Source organism: Symsagittifera roscoffensis, chromosome 2, assembly GCF_963678635.1.
Source record: "Symsagittifera roscoffensis chromosome 2, txSymRosc1.1, whole genome shotgun sequence".
Lineage (NCBI taxonomy): Eukaryota > Metazoa > Xenacoelomorpha > Acoela > Convolutidae > Symsagittifera > Symsagittifera roscoffensis.
The window spans coordinates 19,946,010-19,962,458 of record NC_087063.1 but is presented as its reverse complement, the minus strand read 5'-3'; the positions used below and the strand labels follow the sequence as shown (position 1 = coordinate 19,962,458).

The 16,449-nt window shown below is 36.7% G+C and overlaps 1 protein-coding gene across 1 annotated transcript in view; it reads left to right on the top strand.

Moving 5' to 3' along the window:
• LOC134839094 (dynein axonemal heavy chain 3-like) overlaps window positions 1-16,449 on the top strand; it is a 71,458-nt gene that overhangs the window by 48,207 nt on the left and 6,802 nt on the right. The window contains exons 45-61 of the mRNA XM_063854522.1: window positions 189-319; window positions 542-899; window positions 1,079-1,257; window positions 3,427-3,508; window positions 3,882-4,083; window positions 5,315-5,431; window positions 6,077-6,267; window positions 6,603-6,788; window positions 6,993-7,120; window positions 7,199-7,313; window positions 9,357-9,517; window positions 10,209-10,521; window positions 10,710-10,916; window positions 11,419-11,626; window positions 12,012-12,262; window positions 12,705-12,868; window positions 13,246-13,399. Coding sequence (XP_063710592.1) covers window positions 189-319; window positions 542-899; window positions 1,079-1,257; window positions 3,427-3,508; window positions 3,882-4,083; window positions 5,315-5,431; window positions 6,077-6,267; window positions 6,603-6,788; window positions 6,993-7,120; window positions 7,199-7,313; window positions 9,357-9,517; window positions 10,209-10,521; window positions 10,710-10,916; window positions 11,419-11,626; window positions 12,012-12,262; window positions 12,705-12,868; window positions 13,246-13,399 — 3,147 coding nt within the window. The remainder of the gene's footprint in view (window positions 1-188; window positions 320-541; window positions 900-1,078; window positions 1,258-3,426; window positions 3,509-3,881; window positions 4,084-5,314; window positions 5,432-6,076; window positions 6,268-6,602; window positions 6,789-6,992; window positions 7,121-7,198; window positions 7,314-9,356; window positions 9,518-10,208; window positions 10,522-10,709; window positions 10,917-11,418; window positions 11,627-12,011; window positions 12,263-12,704; window positions 12,869-13,245; window positions 13,400-16,449) is intronic.

Below are 16,449 nucleotides of genomic sequence, written 5' to 3'. Positions count from 1 at the left end.
ACTTAATTCTTGACAAAACTAACTGTGTCAAACAAAAGACTTGATTTATGTTTCAAATCTTTTTGTAAATAGGCTAAAAAACCGTTTGAGTGACCAAAACACGATGATGATTCTGTTAACTGGTTAATTTTTTTCCCTTAGGCTAGAGCGTTTTAATAATTATTACTAACAATGGTATAACTGTTTAGGCGGCTATGTCGGCGCTGAACACTCTGAAGCCCTCTGATATCACTATTGTGAAGGCCATGAAGAACCCACCCGAGGCTGTCAAGGTCGTCATGGAGGCTGTCTGTGTCATGAGACAACAGAAGGCCGAACGGTAAACTTCGATGTTTTTTTTGTGCTGCTTTTTTTTGAAAAATTTTCTTGCGGGTAAAATATGCTTTTTTAAAAATAAGCCAGACATACACAGACATTTTGGGTACAATAGTTTGAACCTAATTATATATTACATCCATTAATTAAGCAAAAATCGTTTATTAAAACATAAAAGCGTAAAAACAATCATGTCCAAACTTTTGCACCCAGTAAGTGTTTTTAGAAAACCGGACCCGTCTGGATCTGGAAAGATGGTCGAAGACTACTGGGGACCCTCTCTGAAACTCCTGGGAGACATGAAGTTTCTCGAGTACCTGCAGCAGTTCGACAAGGACAACATTCCGGGGCCTGTGATGAAGAAGATCCGAGACAAGTTTGTGGACCACCCCCTTTTCAAACCAGAAGTGGTGCGAAATGTGTCGACTGCGTGTGAGGGGCTGTGTAAGTGGGTCCTGGCGATGGAGGTGTATGAGCGAGTTGCAAAGGTTGTCGCCCCGAAGAAGATCAAGTTAGCCGAAGCACAGGGCGAGCTTGAGGTTCAGATGACAAAACTGAATGCGAAGAGAGCTGAATTGAAAGCCGTAAGTTGAATATGGAATCACGTTTGAAAATTTCCGATTTTGGAATCGGGTTCGACGTTTTGGCCGGAATTGCATTTGAACTATTTATTGAACTGATCTGTATGAACAAATCATATCATCAGAAGTGTGTTTTCATGGCCTTGTTAAATGTTAAACTATGGCTACTTTTTTGTTGGTAGATTGTGGACAAGTTGCAGACACTGCAGGATAAGTTAGACGAGATGACTAAGAAGAAGGAGGAGCTGGAGTTCAACATCGATCTCTGTGGTAAGAAACTGGACAGAGCCGAGAAACTTATCGGAGGTCTGGGAGGAGAGAAAGACCGGTGGTCCAAAAACGCAGAGGATCTCGGCTTCAAGTGAGTGCTGAGGAGCTGAGGATAAGGTTTCTCATCACGTCAATCAGTATAACTGAATTTGGTTTTCTTTACTTTGTTTCTCGAGTTTTCACGTTCAGTTTAAGTGTAAATGGACAAAGTGAAGACCCTTATTAGGGCTTAAGGTTTCATTTTTTGTGTTTTGTGTTTTTTTTAGGAAAATTTAAAAAATTGTTTCAGTTTAAGTGTCAATGGACGAAGTGAAGACACTTGTTTAGGGCTTAAGATTTCATTTTTTGTTTTTATTTTAGGAAAGTCTTAAAAATTGTTTTCGCTCAACTTTTTTCGATTCGACGTTTAAATGTTTCGACTTTTGAAGAAAAAGCGGAATACTTATGCTTGGGATGGTTTTTTATTCTATAAATTTTCGATTTTTAGCTAAGTTTTATTTAAGCAGAAACTTTTCGTACTATCTGAAAGATATTGTTGTGTGACGCTCAACTATTGAAAATATTTCTCTTGTGATCTTTTTTTTGTGTAAATTTGGGGGTTTGGCTAATTTGGGTTATTTAACGCGGGACATATTGCGTTCTTATAACACGCGTCAGTTACAGTTTAAGGAGTTGCAAATTGACTTGAGGCAGGTCATTTGGTTTTAGGATATGAGACGCTACTTTTTTTAGCTTATATTAGTGTGTTGGGAGAAAAATTGAAAAAAAAAACATGAAATAAAAACTTAATTTTATCAATGTTTCAATCACAATTTTTTTTTGAAATTCGCCTTCAAAGGCAAACAAAATAATCAATGTTTCGCCCTGATATACGAGCGTTCTTGTTTATTTCTAAGGTCACTTTAAATTAATTTGGTAAATGGAAGGCAAATTGAGCGCCTAATTAACAAAAGTACAAACGGCGTTAAAAACGAGACTGATTTTTTTCAAAGTAGTGTTCATTTTTTAGATTTCCCAGCGGAATAAAATCATACATATTGTTTCAATTAATCTGAATTGGGTTAATTGAATAAAAAAAGTAAGAAACAAACCGTATGGCATTTTTTTCTTTGAAAATTCTTCAAAAATAATTAGACTTCTTCCTGATTTTCTTCATACGAGTCTATTTGTCTGTTTTTCACGTTTTTCTCAAGGGAGACTCCTTACTTTGCTTGTCTTCACAGATGTCTTTTTGCTTTTTTTCTAGCTCAATGATACTTGATGAGTTTTTGTTCCAAGCATTGAAAATGGGGAAAAACTTTGTATTCGGGTGGGTTTTTCTTTTTTTTTGCTTTTTCTCGCAAAATCAAGTAGAAGAAATATTCATTGGAGTGAGTCAAAAGATATTTATATTCAAGTTTTTTGCATTCGCTGGTTTAACGGTGGAAATTTTGCAAAAAGTTTTTGGTCTAATTTCGAGCGAATAAAGTGAGCGAGCAGGATTAATTTGTTTTTAAACCAAAAACAATTACCACAAATAATCATCGGAATGATTCAAGTGGTACGACATGTTAAATCTCTTTCAGTCTTAATTCGAACGACAGAAAGAAACTTGCAAAAAGTTGTCCCAAAGTCGAGAAAAACTGGTTTAAAAGTTTCAGTTGAATTTCGAGCGAGTAAAGCAAGCGAGCAGGTTCATTATAAGCGAGCAGGCTTAAAGTGATTCAAGCAAGCGCTTAGGCTTTTTATACTTCAGTAAGTTTTCCTGAGATGCTTTTATCCAATCACGCACGAAAAACTTTTTCAAATCACGCACAAATAATTTGAAAAAGAAAGAAAAAACTTTTTTGTGTGTGTGTGTTTTTTAAAGAGTATAGTCGTAATATGCAGTACTAATTGTGCAGCAACCGGCTATCCTTGTTTGTAGTTTGTGTTTATTATTTCGGATGAAAGTTTTCTTCCTATCTTCTTTTATAAAAAAAATCTTCCCTTGAAGCCTGATAATCAACAAATAAATTTAGAAACAAGCCCATGAGTCGTCGATATTTTAAGTTGGTATGGGTTTTTTAGTCACTGTATCTTTACAATGGGGTTTTTGGTATGATATCTTGTGGCGTTTTTTAAAAATTTGATTTGAAACCAAAAATGTAATGAAACAGCTGAGCTACAATTTTCGGCCAAAATAGATGAGAAGCTCTGGAATCTAATGAGCGGGCAAAGAGACTTGTAAATGCCAATAGCATTCGACAAGCAAGCGAAACAATCTCTGGATCTGTTTTAGGTATATCAACATAACTGGAGATGTGTTGGTGTCTTCAGCTATTGTCGCTTATTTGGGAACATTCACAGTCGACTTCAGAACTGTAAGCATCTTATTAATTACAGATTAAAAGAAGTTGATTTTTTCATCATAGCGAGCGAATGTAATGGAAGAACTTTCAGTTTCGAAATTTTTCATTATCACAATTTTTTCGCTCAAAAATTGCTGCAATTTTGAGTCAGTTTAATTTTTTCTCGAGTTTGTCAAATAAGCGGCTGCGTTCTGCATTTAGCAATTTTAAGTCAGTTTAATTTTTTCGCGAGTTTGTCAAATAAGCGGCTGCGTTCTGCATTTTTTTTTGCGTTCTGCATTTAGCATTTACGAGTTGTTTTGATATTGGATGGATGTTCCTTCAATCATTTAAAATTCAGCAGTATTTTTTCTAAAATAAATTTGATATCTTTTTGTGTTTCCAGGAGGCGACTCACAAGTGGATGGAGAAGTGTCGTGAGAAGAAGATCCCCTGCTCTGAAGTTTTCTCCATGGCCAACACTCTCGGAGAACCAGTGAAGATCAGGGACTGGAACATAGCCGGACTGCCTGTGGACAGCTTCTCAGTGGACAACGGAATCATTGTGGACAACAGCCAGAGGTGGCCACTCATGATCGATCCTCAGAGTGAGTTTTAATTAGTCTGACGATTAATTAGTCTGTTTTACAATTTGAATTATAACTTTGATCGCGCTGTTGGATCAAATATCCCAGGATGAAATCCCCCAGAACCAAATCCCACCGTATAAAATCACCTAAGACAAAATCATCAAGTTTTTAGTTTGAAATCTTCGCATTCAAGTAAAGACTGAAAACTAAAAGGTCAAGTTGACAGCTATGGTTTTGAGGTAATCCAACTCTTGTAGTTAGCAGCAGAGCATACATTCTCTTTATTCTCCCAAAATTTTTCTCCTTTTTTGTTAATTGTTTTCCCATTTGAGAGAAGCTAAATAATTGCGGCGATTCGTGCCGCTGAATGGCTAATTAGTTTTCATATATCAGGAGTTGTTGACATTTGGAGCTTACGTTCAAAGCCACGGTTAATTCTTTCGAGGGCATTGCTTGCTCTTGGGAGGTCGTCAATGGTCCTGCATTAGACGTTCCATATATCCATGTCAAATCGCGACTTCCGTCTGCTCGAGTCTCGCATTTTTGCCTGCGAAGGTGTGCTCAAAATAGTTCCTGATGTCGTCGAGAATTTAGAAAATTTTGAGGATTTGTTTGTACCAGGCTTCTAATGTGAAGAAGTGCAAAATCAAGAGCAGCCGATTAACGTATAATAAGACCGAATTCTTTCATCTTTTGATACTGGCAACATGACCAAATTCGAGTATTTTTCTATAAATCGCTTGCAAAAAGGGAAAGAAACAAACCTTGATTTCTGTGTCCGGAAATTTGTCACCCTCAGAATTGACGCAAGCTATTCCAAAGTTTATCATGATTGAATTGGGAGACATGATGTTTGCTGTCGTTTATCGGGGAGTCGGGCATAGATACAGGGAAATGTTCTTCCATTTACGAAGCAGTGGACTGGGTATACTTGGAAGCCGTGGACTGTGTATACTTGGTAAATTTTGTCCTGGGGGACGTTATCCAGGGGCATTTTTTTTCCTGGAGAATTATATCCTGGATGATTTAGTCCTAGACCACTTGGGACGGTATATTGAGTGCAGTTTACATTAGAAATTAACTCCTAAGTTCGATTAATGCAAAACAAAAAAAAAACAATTTGCCCACAAACGCATTTCGTGGACTATATTTTATGAACATTTAAAGATGTGATTTCAGAATACATTTATGTTTGTAGGATCATTGATCTATTTTGTTTTTTATTCTGCTGTGTTTTGTTTTTGTGCAGCACAGGCGAACAAGTGGGTGAAGAATATGGAGAAGAAGAACAAGATGCAGGTTGTGAAGTTGAGTGACGCCAACTACGTCAGGACTCTCGAGAACTCCATCCAGTTCGGCACTCCAGGTAACACAGTCGTGTTTCCCCTCATTCTCCACGAAAATGAATTGTCTTATGTTCACCGCGTTCTTAGCATGGTTCTGTATCATGATTTTAAGATTTTAAACTTTTGAATTAAATTAATTGGTACACTTGTCGTGCTAAGTTTCGGTAGAACAACAATTCGGTACAGGCAACAATTCGTTACAGGCGACAATTTGTAACAAGCCATTGGCAAGTAGAATACGCTTGCTCCGCTGCGCTTACATCCGCTATGAGAGGAATATTGCGCGTTATCAGTGTTCCCCCGCTTAATCTACTGATACGAATCGTCGCTTGTTACGAATTATCGCCTGTTACGAATTTTCGCCTCACTTTAAGTTTCATAACAATAAAAAACTTAAGTAGCAAAACAGTTTTTTTGAGGTATTCTGTCATATGGTGCTCAATGGAAAAGGTCTCACAAAAAAACAGGATTGTCAGGCATTTGTGTTTGAGTTTGAAGAATGAATGGAATTTTCATGAAACTTAGTTCGTTTTGGGCCATCTTGCCATGCACATCCCCATATTTTCCTTTAAGTTGGAATTGCAAAAGGGGGAAAGAAACACATTTATTTAGTCTGAAACTGAGTGATTCTTAACAATTCAATCGCGGCTTGATTTGATTTGCAGTGCTGATGGAAAATGTGGGCGAGGAGTTGGATGCGATTTTGGAGCCGGTTCTTCTGAAGCAGACGTACAAGCAGCAGGGGGTGGAGTATCTGCGACTGGGGGAGAACGTAATCGAGTACTCGCATGACTTCCGCTTCTACATGACCACCAGAATGAGGAATCCACACTACTTGCCAGAAGTGGCTGTCAAGGTACTAAACAATACGGGTAATTCTGGAACGATTAAAGAATGTAAAAAAAACAGTTAATGAAAAAGAGTCAATTAAGCGGTCTCAACAAAAGGGTGGGAGTTCACAGAAAAAAGTTCTAAATTGCTTGTCTTGACAAAAAACATGAATTAAAACAATATCGTCAATCAAATAGGCGCGTGATTCTTTTTATACAAAATGAACTTTTGACTGTTATGAGAAACTTGAGATTTTGAAAGGGAAGTTGATAGTATTCGGAATTTTTTTTCAAATTACTTGTCGGCAAGAAAATTTGACATTGTAATCGGTTTTGCACATGTAGTACCATGATGTTTCAGGTGACGCTGTTGAACTTCATGATTACTCCTCTGGGTCTGCAAGACCAGCTGTTGAGTATTGTGGCGGCCAAGGAGAAGCCAGAGTTGGAGGAGAAGAAGAACGAGTTGATTCTAGAGTCGGCTGCCAACAAGCGACAGCTCAAGGAGATCGAGGACCAGATCCTTGAAGTTCTAACCACCTCTTCCGTAAGTGGACGACTAGCGCGATGGTTAAATTCTCCGAAAGAGAAAAAAACGACAATAGTTTCTTATGGCAGTTTGATCTGTGGTTTCATTCATTCATTGCTTAATAACTCCATGCAGTAGGTCCTAGACCTGGCTCTGAAATCGTTGCCACAAGATGCCAATTTATTTGGTCCTCAAATTACTGGCAGCTTTTCGTGAATTTAGGGAAATATTCTGGAAGACGAGAAAGCCATCAAAATCTTGTCATCGTCAAAAGTTCTGTCAGAGGACATCTCTGCCAAGCAAGCGGTTGCTGAAAAAACTCAAATCGAGATCGACGAGACTAGAAGCGGGTTCGAATCCCATTGGGAGCTTTTTTCTTTGTTCATTTTCGCTATAGATTTTTTATTATTTGAGTGACATTGTTATAGATACACACCAGTGGCGAAGCATGCTTCTATCTTGTTCTTCTGCATTTCGGACATGGCTAACATTGAGCCCATGTACCAATACAGTCTCGCTTGGTTCATCAATTTGTACCTGAATGTGAGTCATATATCAAATGATCCATACTTTATTCACACGGCACAATTTTTATATTTTGTCAAAAAACTATGGCATAATCAAAAATGAAACCTCTCTATTGTAACGAAATATAATTTCTTTGTGAAAAAATTCCTAAAAATCAAGTGTTTTCCGAGCATATTCTTGTTGTTTCGACTATTTGAAAAATGTGGAGGAACTTTGTATTCGGGTGTGTTTTAGGTTTTTCTTTTTGTTTTCCTTGCAAAATCAGGTGTCGCAAAAAATTACCGGATTGATTCGAGTGATAAATCGTGTTAAAGCCCTTTCAGTCGTGATTCGAACGACATTAAAATTTGAGAATTTTTGATTTTTGCTCTAATTTTAAGCTAATAAGGAGAGCGTGCAGGTTACAATCGCTTATTTATGCTTAATTTAAGCCGTGAATACTTATTGTTACTCGAGTAAAGTTAGTTTTTCGAGTTTTTTGGCTTCACTTTGTTAATCAAAAACTTGAAAATTCACAAAAATTCTGCAAAAAACTCGAAAACATTTTTAGAAAATTTTTTGAATTTTTATACGATTTTTTCGTTTTTCTAGTCATTTTTCTACAAAAACTGTTCTCCAATTGGCCTATTTTACGATGACTGTCGAATATGCTTAAGTTAATTTTTTTTCTGATCTTTTTATCACACCACGCAGAAATAACGACACTAATTCGAAAAAAAAAACTATTTTTGTATTTTTTAAGACTATGGTCGGAACATTCTGTGCTACTTGCACAGTAACTGGCTATCCTTGTTTCGTTTTTATCATTTGCTTTTTTTTTCAAATTAAAGCGAGACAGTCTTTCATAAACGTCACGATCAATTTCATTTCTTGTTTGATAAAAACAGCTATATGAAAATGTATGTGATTTTTTCTAGGTTATTTGGTTGTTTTGAGACATTGTCGCAAAAATTTATTTTTTCTCAAAAGCTCTCCTGGTTTTCAAAAAGTGGTACTACTGGAAACACTGGCTACTACTCTGTGCGCCTGCAAATTCTGCTATTTTTTTTCAATTTATTCTTTTTTCTACGGCTTTCGAAAGTTTCAATGGGGGGATTGTTTGACCCATTTCTTAGGTTTTCTCAAAAAACAACCCTGCCAATTCAGAGATTCAGGGTTCAATTGAAAGAATAGGTTGCGGCATCCTTATCTGCATTAGGTGCTATTCCCTTGCTTTAGTAGAAAAACGTTTATGGATTGCGGAGAAGTCAATTTTTGAAAATTACCCATTTTCTCCCGCATCATTTTTTCTTGAAACATATCAACCAGGTACCTCAATCAAGATTAAGCTGGGCCACTAATATTGCATTACTCTCTGGAGTCTTATTTCTGGGGGATGGATCAAAATTATTGCAGATCAGTCCAAAAAAATCATGAAAACGAACGAAAAAAAACAGTCCGATACAAAACAGTCCAAAATACTGTTAAGCGGTCAAAGACTTCGAAGCCGAATGTCGGCTGAAGGCCGATGGTTTTCTAACAAACATGACGAAATCAATTATCGTCCTGGGGTTTTGTAAATTTTGTACAAAACCAAGTATCAGAGGCCCCCCGAAAATTAGGCACATAAGAATAGGCAAACAATTTGATATCTATGTTGACTCTGTTTCAACGCTTTGAGTTGGGACGGATGGTCTAACTCATAGAGTAATTTCAGATTGGGTACACGGTCTGCTCGTCACGCTATCTTATTTTCGGCCGGATAGATTCGTGCAACTTCTTAGTCTAATACCGATCTTAATCTTACTCTTATATCTCTTAGTCTCAATAGATCTAGAGTATACTGGTTTGTTACGAGTCGGTCTCTTGGAGAAAGCAACTAGGTTTTAAGTTAAATTCAGAATGCTCTGGTGCTGAAATTACAAGTAATTTCAGCACTTACAAATAAGTGGGTTGTTAGTTAGATGGAGTGTGATTGGTCAGTCTTTAATATTTTATAGGGATAAAATATCTAATTTATAACCAATAATAACATATAGTTTGGATCAGGTTCCAGCTTTATGATTGCAAACATTTCAGTCGATCCAAAACTCAGCCAAGTCTGAGGTGTTGGAGGAGCGAATTGAGAGTCTGAATGAGCACTTCACTGAGAGCATCTACAGGAATGTGTGCAGGAGTCTCTTCGAGAAAGACAAACTCCTCTTCTCCCTCATCCTCACCATCGGAATCATGAAAGGAAGGTTTGTATTGTACAATTGATTGAAATACGACTGAAAAACTCTTCGTCGACTGAAATGAATTTCGAACAAGGCATTGTAATTAAATTCGAATTGAATTCAGAGTTTGATCAGTTGAATTAAGTTTTTGAATGATGAACAGTTACCAGTTATCTGGCCAGGAAAATTGTAAAACATTAAAAAATATTTAACGGAAAAATTTAAAAAGAGCAAGCTTGCAAAAAAGCGTTTGTATTTTTGAGAAAGAGCGAGTTATGATGTTTCAAATAGTTTCCTTTAACGTTTTGTTTTTTATAAATGTCGGTTGATTTGATTGATTCCAGATATGGACGGTAATTGTTTCTTACTTTTCTATCTTTATGTCAATATTGCTTCAGATTGCGAGTTTGCGTTTTTCAATAAGCGTAGTGTAGTGAAAGTTTTTGCTGGTTGCATGCATTAGTTTTGCCAATGAATATTAGTACATGACCCATGTTGATGATTGTAGCTAAAAAGAGGGGTATGCTATGGGAAACTTTCAGAAGGACTGGTTGAAACCGAACCATGTTAGACTGCCTGAAATCAGTGTTTACAAATCTGATTCAAAACGTGATGATCTAAACCATGTTTGGACAATGTAAAGGCTTTCGATTTGTTTAAAACTTTCTGGCATTCGATTCTTCCGCCATGATACTAGTCCCTAGTTCTGTTCCAGTGACAGAGTCGACGATGACGTCTGGCGATTCTTGCTGACAGGAGGCGTGGCCCTTGACAACCCCCATCCGAACCCATCGCCTCAGTGGCTCTCAGATAAATCATGGGGTGAGATTGTTCGTGCATCCAATCTACCCAACCTTAATGGTCTGATGGAAGATGTCCAGAATGAGCCGGATGCCTGGCAGAAGTTCTACGATGACGTCACGCCTCACGAGGCTCCCTACCCTGGAAAATGGAACTCTTTGAGAGGTCTGGACAGAATGGTTGTGCTGAGATGTTTCAGACCAGATAAAGTCGTGCCCGCCGTACAGGTCAGTTTGTAGCAATAATTCTTAAATAGATTTAAGACTATTTTTGTTATGGTAGTTTTGATGTTTTTTTTAAGAATACTTTTTTAAACTTTAACATGCAAGTATTTTTCAAAAAGAATCAAAAATCAAGTGTTTCAACTAGAATGGTATCATTTAAATTTTGACATGAAATCCAATGTATGTTTCAGGAATTCATCTCCGAGTACCAAGGCAAACAGTTCATTGAGCCACCGACATTTGACTTGGCAGGTACTTTCATGGACTCCAACTGCTGTTCGCCCCTGATCTTTGTCCTGTCCCCGGGCGCGGACCCCATGAACTCCCTGCTGAAGTTCGCGGCTGACAAGGGACTGACTGGAGACGCTGTACAGACAGTGTCACTCGGACAGGGACAGGCAAGTAGTAATTATGGATTTTTTTTCAACCAATTGGAGAGAAAAACGACTGATACAAATGAAAAATGATGTTTTTAATCAACTTAAGTGTACAAACGTCAATTTGTTTCGCAACTACTCGTTTCAAGGAGTGAATGGAGTCCAAATAAATGAATAAATTAAGATTGGGAGTTTTAACGTGATCTGGTTTGTTTTAAGATCCCGTGGCCGTTTTAGTGTACAAACATCACTTTCTAGTGTAACAACACTTGTTTAAAGGTTTTAACAAGTGCATGTATAGCCTAAACAAATGAGACTAGGAACAAAAAACGTCTTGTTGTAGTTAATGCCAAATTGTTGGCAATATAGGTGACCTTGAGCAACTTAATTGGTCAAAAACGCTTCTCTTGAGGTTAATTAAATTTTGACATTGTTTATCGTAATGTTTAGGTTCATTGACCGAAAAGTTTATTGCCAACAAATTTGCATTTAATGTAATATACTTATAAATGCCATGTTTCAGGGTCCTGTGGCTACTCGGTACATAGACAAAGCATTGAAAGACGGAACGTGGGTGGTTCTGCAGAACTGCCACTTGGCCACTTCCTGGATGTCCACTCTGGAGAAGATCACAGAGGAGACCATCATTCCAGAGAACACCCACACAGACTTCAGACTGTGGCTGACGTCATACCCCACCGACCAGTTCCCAGTGTCCATCCTGCAGAACGGTAACTAGGAATAACAAAAATTAGTCGGTTGAAGTGCAAGTACTACAGAAATATCCGACAACTGTTATCATTGTTAAAAAAAAAGAAAAATAAACGTAAAGAAAATTCGATTTTTTTCAGAATTTTACATTTGTGCATGGGTAGGGGGCTATCAAAAACTTTTTAATTACAGCCCTAGTAACGTATTTACTTTTTAATCCCCTTTTGGGTGATTTCTCACTGCGGTGTAAAGTGAATTCGTCAAATTTTGATCAAAAATATTCAAACCTTTTTTTGAAACTTAAATTACCTTTCGTAGTTTTTTAAAACTGCTCGAACCATGACTAAAAAAAATTTACTATGATATATCGCTCAACATTTTACGTGTATATGATTTTTGTTACAGGTGTGAAAATGACCAATGAGCCTCCTAAAGGACTGCGTGCCAACTTGATCCGATCCTACAAGAATGACCCGATCTCAGACTCTGAATTTTTCGACGGGTGCAACAAGCCAGAGTACTGGCACAAGATCCTGTTCGGACTGTGCTTCTTCCACGCAATCGTGCAGGAGAGGAGGAAATTTGGACCTCTTGGGTGGAATATTCCCTACGAGTTCAACGAGTCCGATCTCAGAATCAGCATGCGACAGTTGCAGGTATCCATGATGAATCTATGTAACTTGATTGAATAAAAACTACTTGATCATCTTACGAACGTTTTTTCCTACTTCTAGCTATTGTTTTTCAGAAAAATTGCTTTAAAGAGAATGTGAACTTTTCATGACAGATCGTTATATTAGCCAATCAGTTTTCACTAATAAAAATGGGTGAAAAAAATAAATAAAAATTAGATCCGATTTTTGAACAGTTGAAATTTTTTTTGATTTTATGGCATTTATCTACCAATCGGTGTTTCTGCCATAAGAATGGACCAGGAAGTTTCTTCAAGTTGTTATTTTGGATGATCTCAGGGAAAACATGAATGTTGATAAAAACATTTGCATCAAAAAGTCATCATCCATCAGTACAAGCTAGAAACAATGGAATGAATAAAAATTTTTCACAATTATGGGCACAATTAACACGAGTGGTGTTTAGATGTTTTTGAATGACTATGAAGAGCCCCAATGGGAGGCCATCTCCTACCTGACAGGGGAGTGCAACTACGGAGGGAGAGTGACAGACGACAAAGACAGACGACTCCTCATGTCTCTATTGATCATCTGCTACAATCCAGACATCATCAAACAGCAAAACTTCAGGTGAGAGTTGACTATTAATGGTAGATTACAGCAGTTAGAAAATGTTGGAAAGTGAAAACTCAATTCTGAAAAAAAAATTTAATTTTTTTACCTTTCTTTATATGGACCAAATTGATTATATATCTCCGTTAACTATTTAAAACCCAGCTTAGCCCACATTTTATGCAGTTTGGTCACATTTTTTGCCATTTTTACTCTTTTTAAAATTTGAACCAAAGATTGCATTTTTGATGCGCGCTTGTTTCCCGCAAAATGATTAATACTGAAAAAGAACTGGTTTGCTAAAAGGTTGGATCCCCCGCTATTGAAAATGTCGTTTTGCTATATGCTTTTCGATTGTTAAATTTTTGCAATGTCCTTTTTGCGATTGATTGTAGCTTCTCACAGTCTGGCGTGTACTATTGTCCGGATGACAATGGACACCAGTCGTTCGTAGACTATGTCACAGAACTGCCGATCATCCCCAATCCAGAAGTGTTCGGACTGCATGACAACGCCGACATCACCAAAGACAACCAAGAGACACAACAGGTAAACATTTTTATGCGTTTTGAAGTAGTCTAATTAAAAAAAAAATTATTGGCCGAATTGGCAAATTTTGAAACCTCATAGTATGACCAAAATTGGTTGCAGATAAAAAAAATATGCTTTTGAGTTTCAAATTAGGTCATTGATAGACACTTTTTTCCTAAAAATTATAGAAGATCTTTCAAAGGCTGCTCAGCCTGTCTAAGAATATTTATTTTCTACAGACTTTCCAGACTGAGTTAGTTTGTTCAGCTTTTTTCGGCCGTTATTTTTGCGTCGAGAAAATTTGAGTGGTAGCACAGTTGCAGCAGAAATTAGCCAAGTTGTGCTAAACCTGATGATGGCAGTCAACGAGCGGTCATGGCCGAGTGAGTAAGACTCGCGGTCGTTAACACTATGGTTGTGGGTTTGAATCCCGCTTCGGTAACGGTTAGAGGGGTCCAAGTGTCATCCGCCTCTTCAAAGAGGGATCGGCTGCGGTTCACGGAATGAAAAGTCTAATAAGGTGGAAAGGTGAGAGCTGGGCCGGGGTTAAATAAAAAAAAAGTCAAGGTAACGCTCGTATGGACAAAATATCAATGTCATGGCAGGCAATCTCAGGACATATGTTTCACATTTTGACGATATCATTAAAGAATGCAAAAAAACGTCCGTCAATTAGTGCTTTAGAGTCATTTTTTGTTTCAGGAAACAACACAGAGCTTGCAAAATTAGTTATTTTCTTAAACTAAAAAAAAAGAAACAAGAAAAATTAGTCCCAAACGTTTCTAAGTTTCTTTGATATGCCTGAAATTGATCTCAAGAAACGAATTGATTTTTTTAGCTCGGTGTTTTTTTTACACAAGCATAGCTTGTGTTATAGTATGAACTAACTTTTTTTCCAACCTAAGTCGCGCAAATATTGTTGCGATAAAATGTGCTCATTTTGATCAATAACCAGCTATTAAGTACAGGCAATGCTAAGGATATTAACACCGACTATTTTTGTTCCGAATTTCGTAGCGAAAGTAACGGAATATTTGTGCTCGGGTGGTTTTTTTTTTCTTTTGCTCAATTTCGACTTTTTCACTAACGGATTTTTTTGACGGATTTTTTTTTCATATCATTCGAAAGGTTTTGTTGTCCTGAGCTTAAATTTGGAAAAATATTTCAATTGTGTTCACTTTTCGTAATTTTTTTTGGGGGGGGGGGTTAAAAATTGCCATTTTGGTCAATTTAGGAAAGTTAATGCGCGATATATTTTGGGCTATTAACGCGTAAGCGGAGATTTAATCCGTCTTAGAAATCGTTCCAAATTGGTTGAAGGAAGCTTATTTGACATAATTTATTTGTTACTAGAAGCGAAATCTATCACTTTGTATTTTATATGGCGTGTGGGGGGATGATTTCAGAAAAATTTTCAAATTTTAGAATTTTTTAAAAGTTATTTATTACATTTAATTTTTATAGGTTATTACTGATCCATAAACCTTAAAAAGCAGTCGGAACATTCAGGGTTTTGCCCTAATACGAGGAGTCTTGTTGAAGTTTGTTTAAAAGATAACCTTACATCCAAGAGTGGATATAAAAAATGAATTATCAACTCAACGTAAAATTGTCTGGTTAACGGAAATTTAAAGATTTTTTTCTTGACACTTCAAGCTGACACAATGTTTGACCAACGATAGCTTTTAAGATGATTAAAATTGCGCAAATGAAGGTCATAACTCCTTCACATTATCGTGGAAGCAAGTTTTTTCTCTAGCGTCATTTGGAGTTTTGAAAACATTATCAACAGAAGGTATTCAATGGTATATGGCGTGTGGGGGGATGATTTTCATAAAAATTTCAATTTAAAAAAAATTGTTAATTTTATTTTAGTTAACATTTAATTTTTTCATGTTATTACTGCTCCATAGATCTTAAAAGGCAGTCAGAACATTCAGGGCTTCGCCCTGATACTAGCAGTTTTGTATTACAAATAGTTCTTTAGCTTCAAGGTATCATGGATCTGTAGCGTAGAAGTAGGGAGGAGACCCGCAACAAAATATTAGGGTCGAACCTGGGCAGGGTCGGATGTTTTTAAAGAACTTTTTCGTATACTAGCTAAAATGTTTCCGCTCTATAAATTGAGGCATGTGCAATTGGTAATTTTTTTTTCAAACTGACTGGTACTGCTAATGCGTCGTAATTGGCTTGCGTCCCTTAAGAAATTTTGTAGACCCAAAGTTTTACTCATTCAGTTTTTCCCAGCAGCGTTATCGGTCATTCTTTTTTTGCCTGTGTATGCAAAGGGCACTTCAACTCTGTGTATAATAGAAAATCTAGAAAATTTTCTTAGTTTGGTGTTTTTTATAATAGAAAATCTAGTGCTGATTTAAGTTACCTGGAGAAAACGAATAAAACAGGAAAATTAAAACAAATTTTTGGCAAATTGGGTCAATAATAGATTTAAAAAATGCGAGCACTAGTTCCTTCGACTGTTACCAAAACTAATGCGGTGCAATTTGTTCTGCGATTTTGGGATATGAAAATTTAACTCAAAATCTCAAAAATATGTCTTTTTTAGCTCCTTTCAGTCAATCAAAAATTGTGACAAAATCACCGGAACAATTTTTGAGCAATTTATATCAAAGGCAGCCTCCAAAGTTGGAGGCTTAAATTCTTCGAACAATTGGTATTTTATACGGTGAAATTGACACTTTTCAGCAACCATATACAAATTTTCTTGTTAGTCAAAATTTAGAATTTTAAATTTTCTTTAAGTTTGTTCTTGAGGGCTATATTTGATTACTTCAATCATTTTTGCTCATCAATTGTCTTAGTCGTGTAAGCTTGATTTTTGATGGAGTAAGTTTTCAAGTCTGAATTTTGCAAAAAATGCACTATACTGATTTTGATTAAATTCTGAGCAAATTGTGTTCTCATTATTTCTGTCTAAAATCAACTTAATTTGAGAAAAACTCGTTTGAAGTTTGGTACTTTATTCGTTTTGTCTGAATGTTGAAATAGCTGAAAAAAAATTTTTGAAAAGCTCTCATTGTTTTCAGTAGAAAAGGAAACTTTTTTAACGA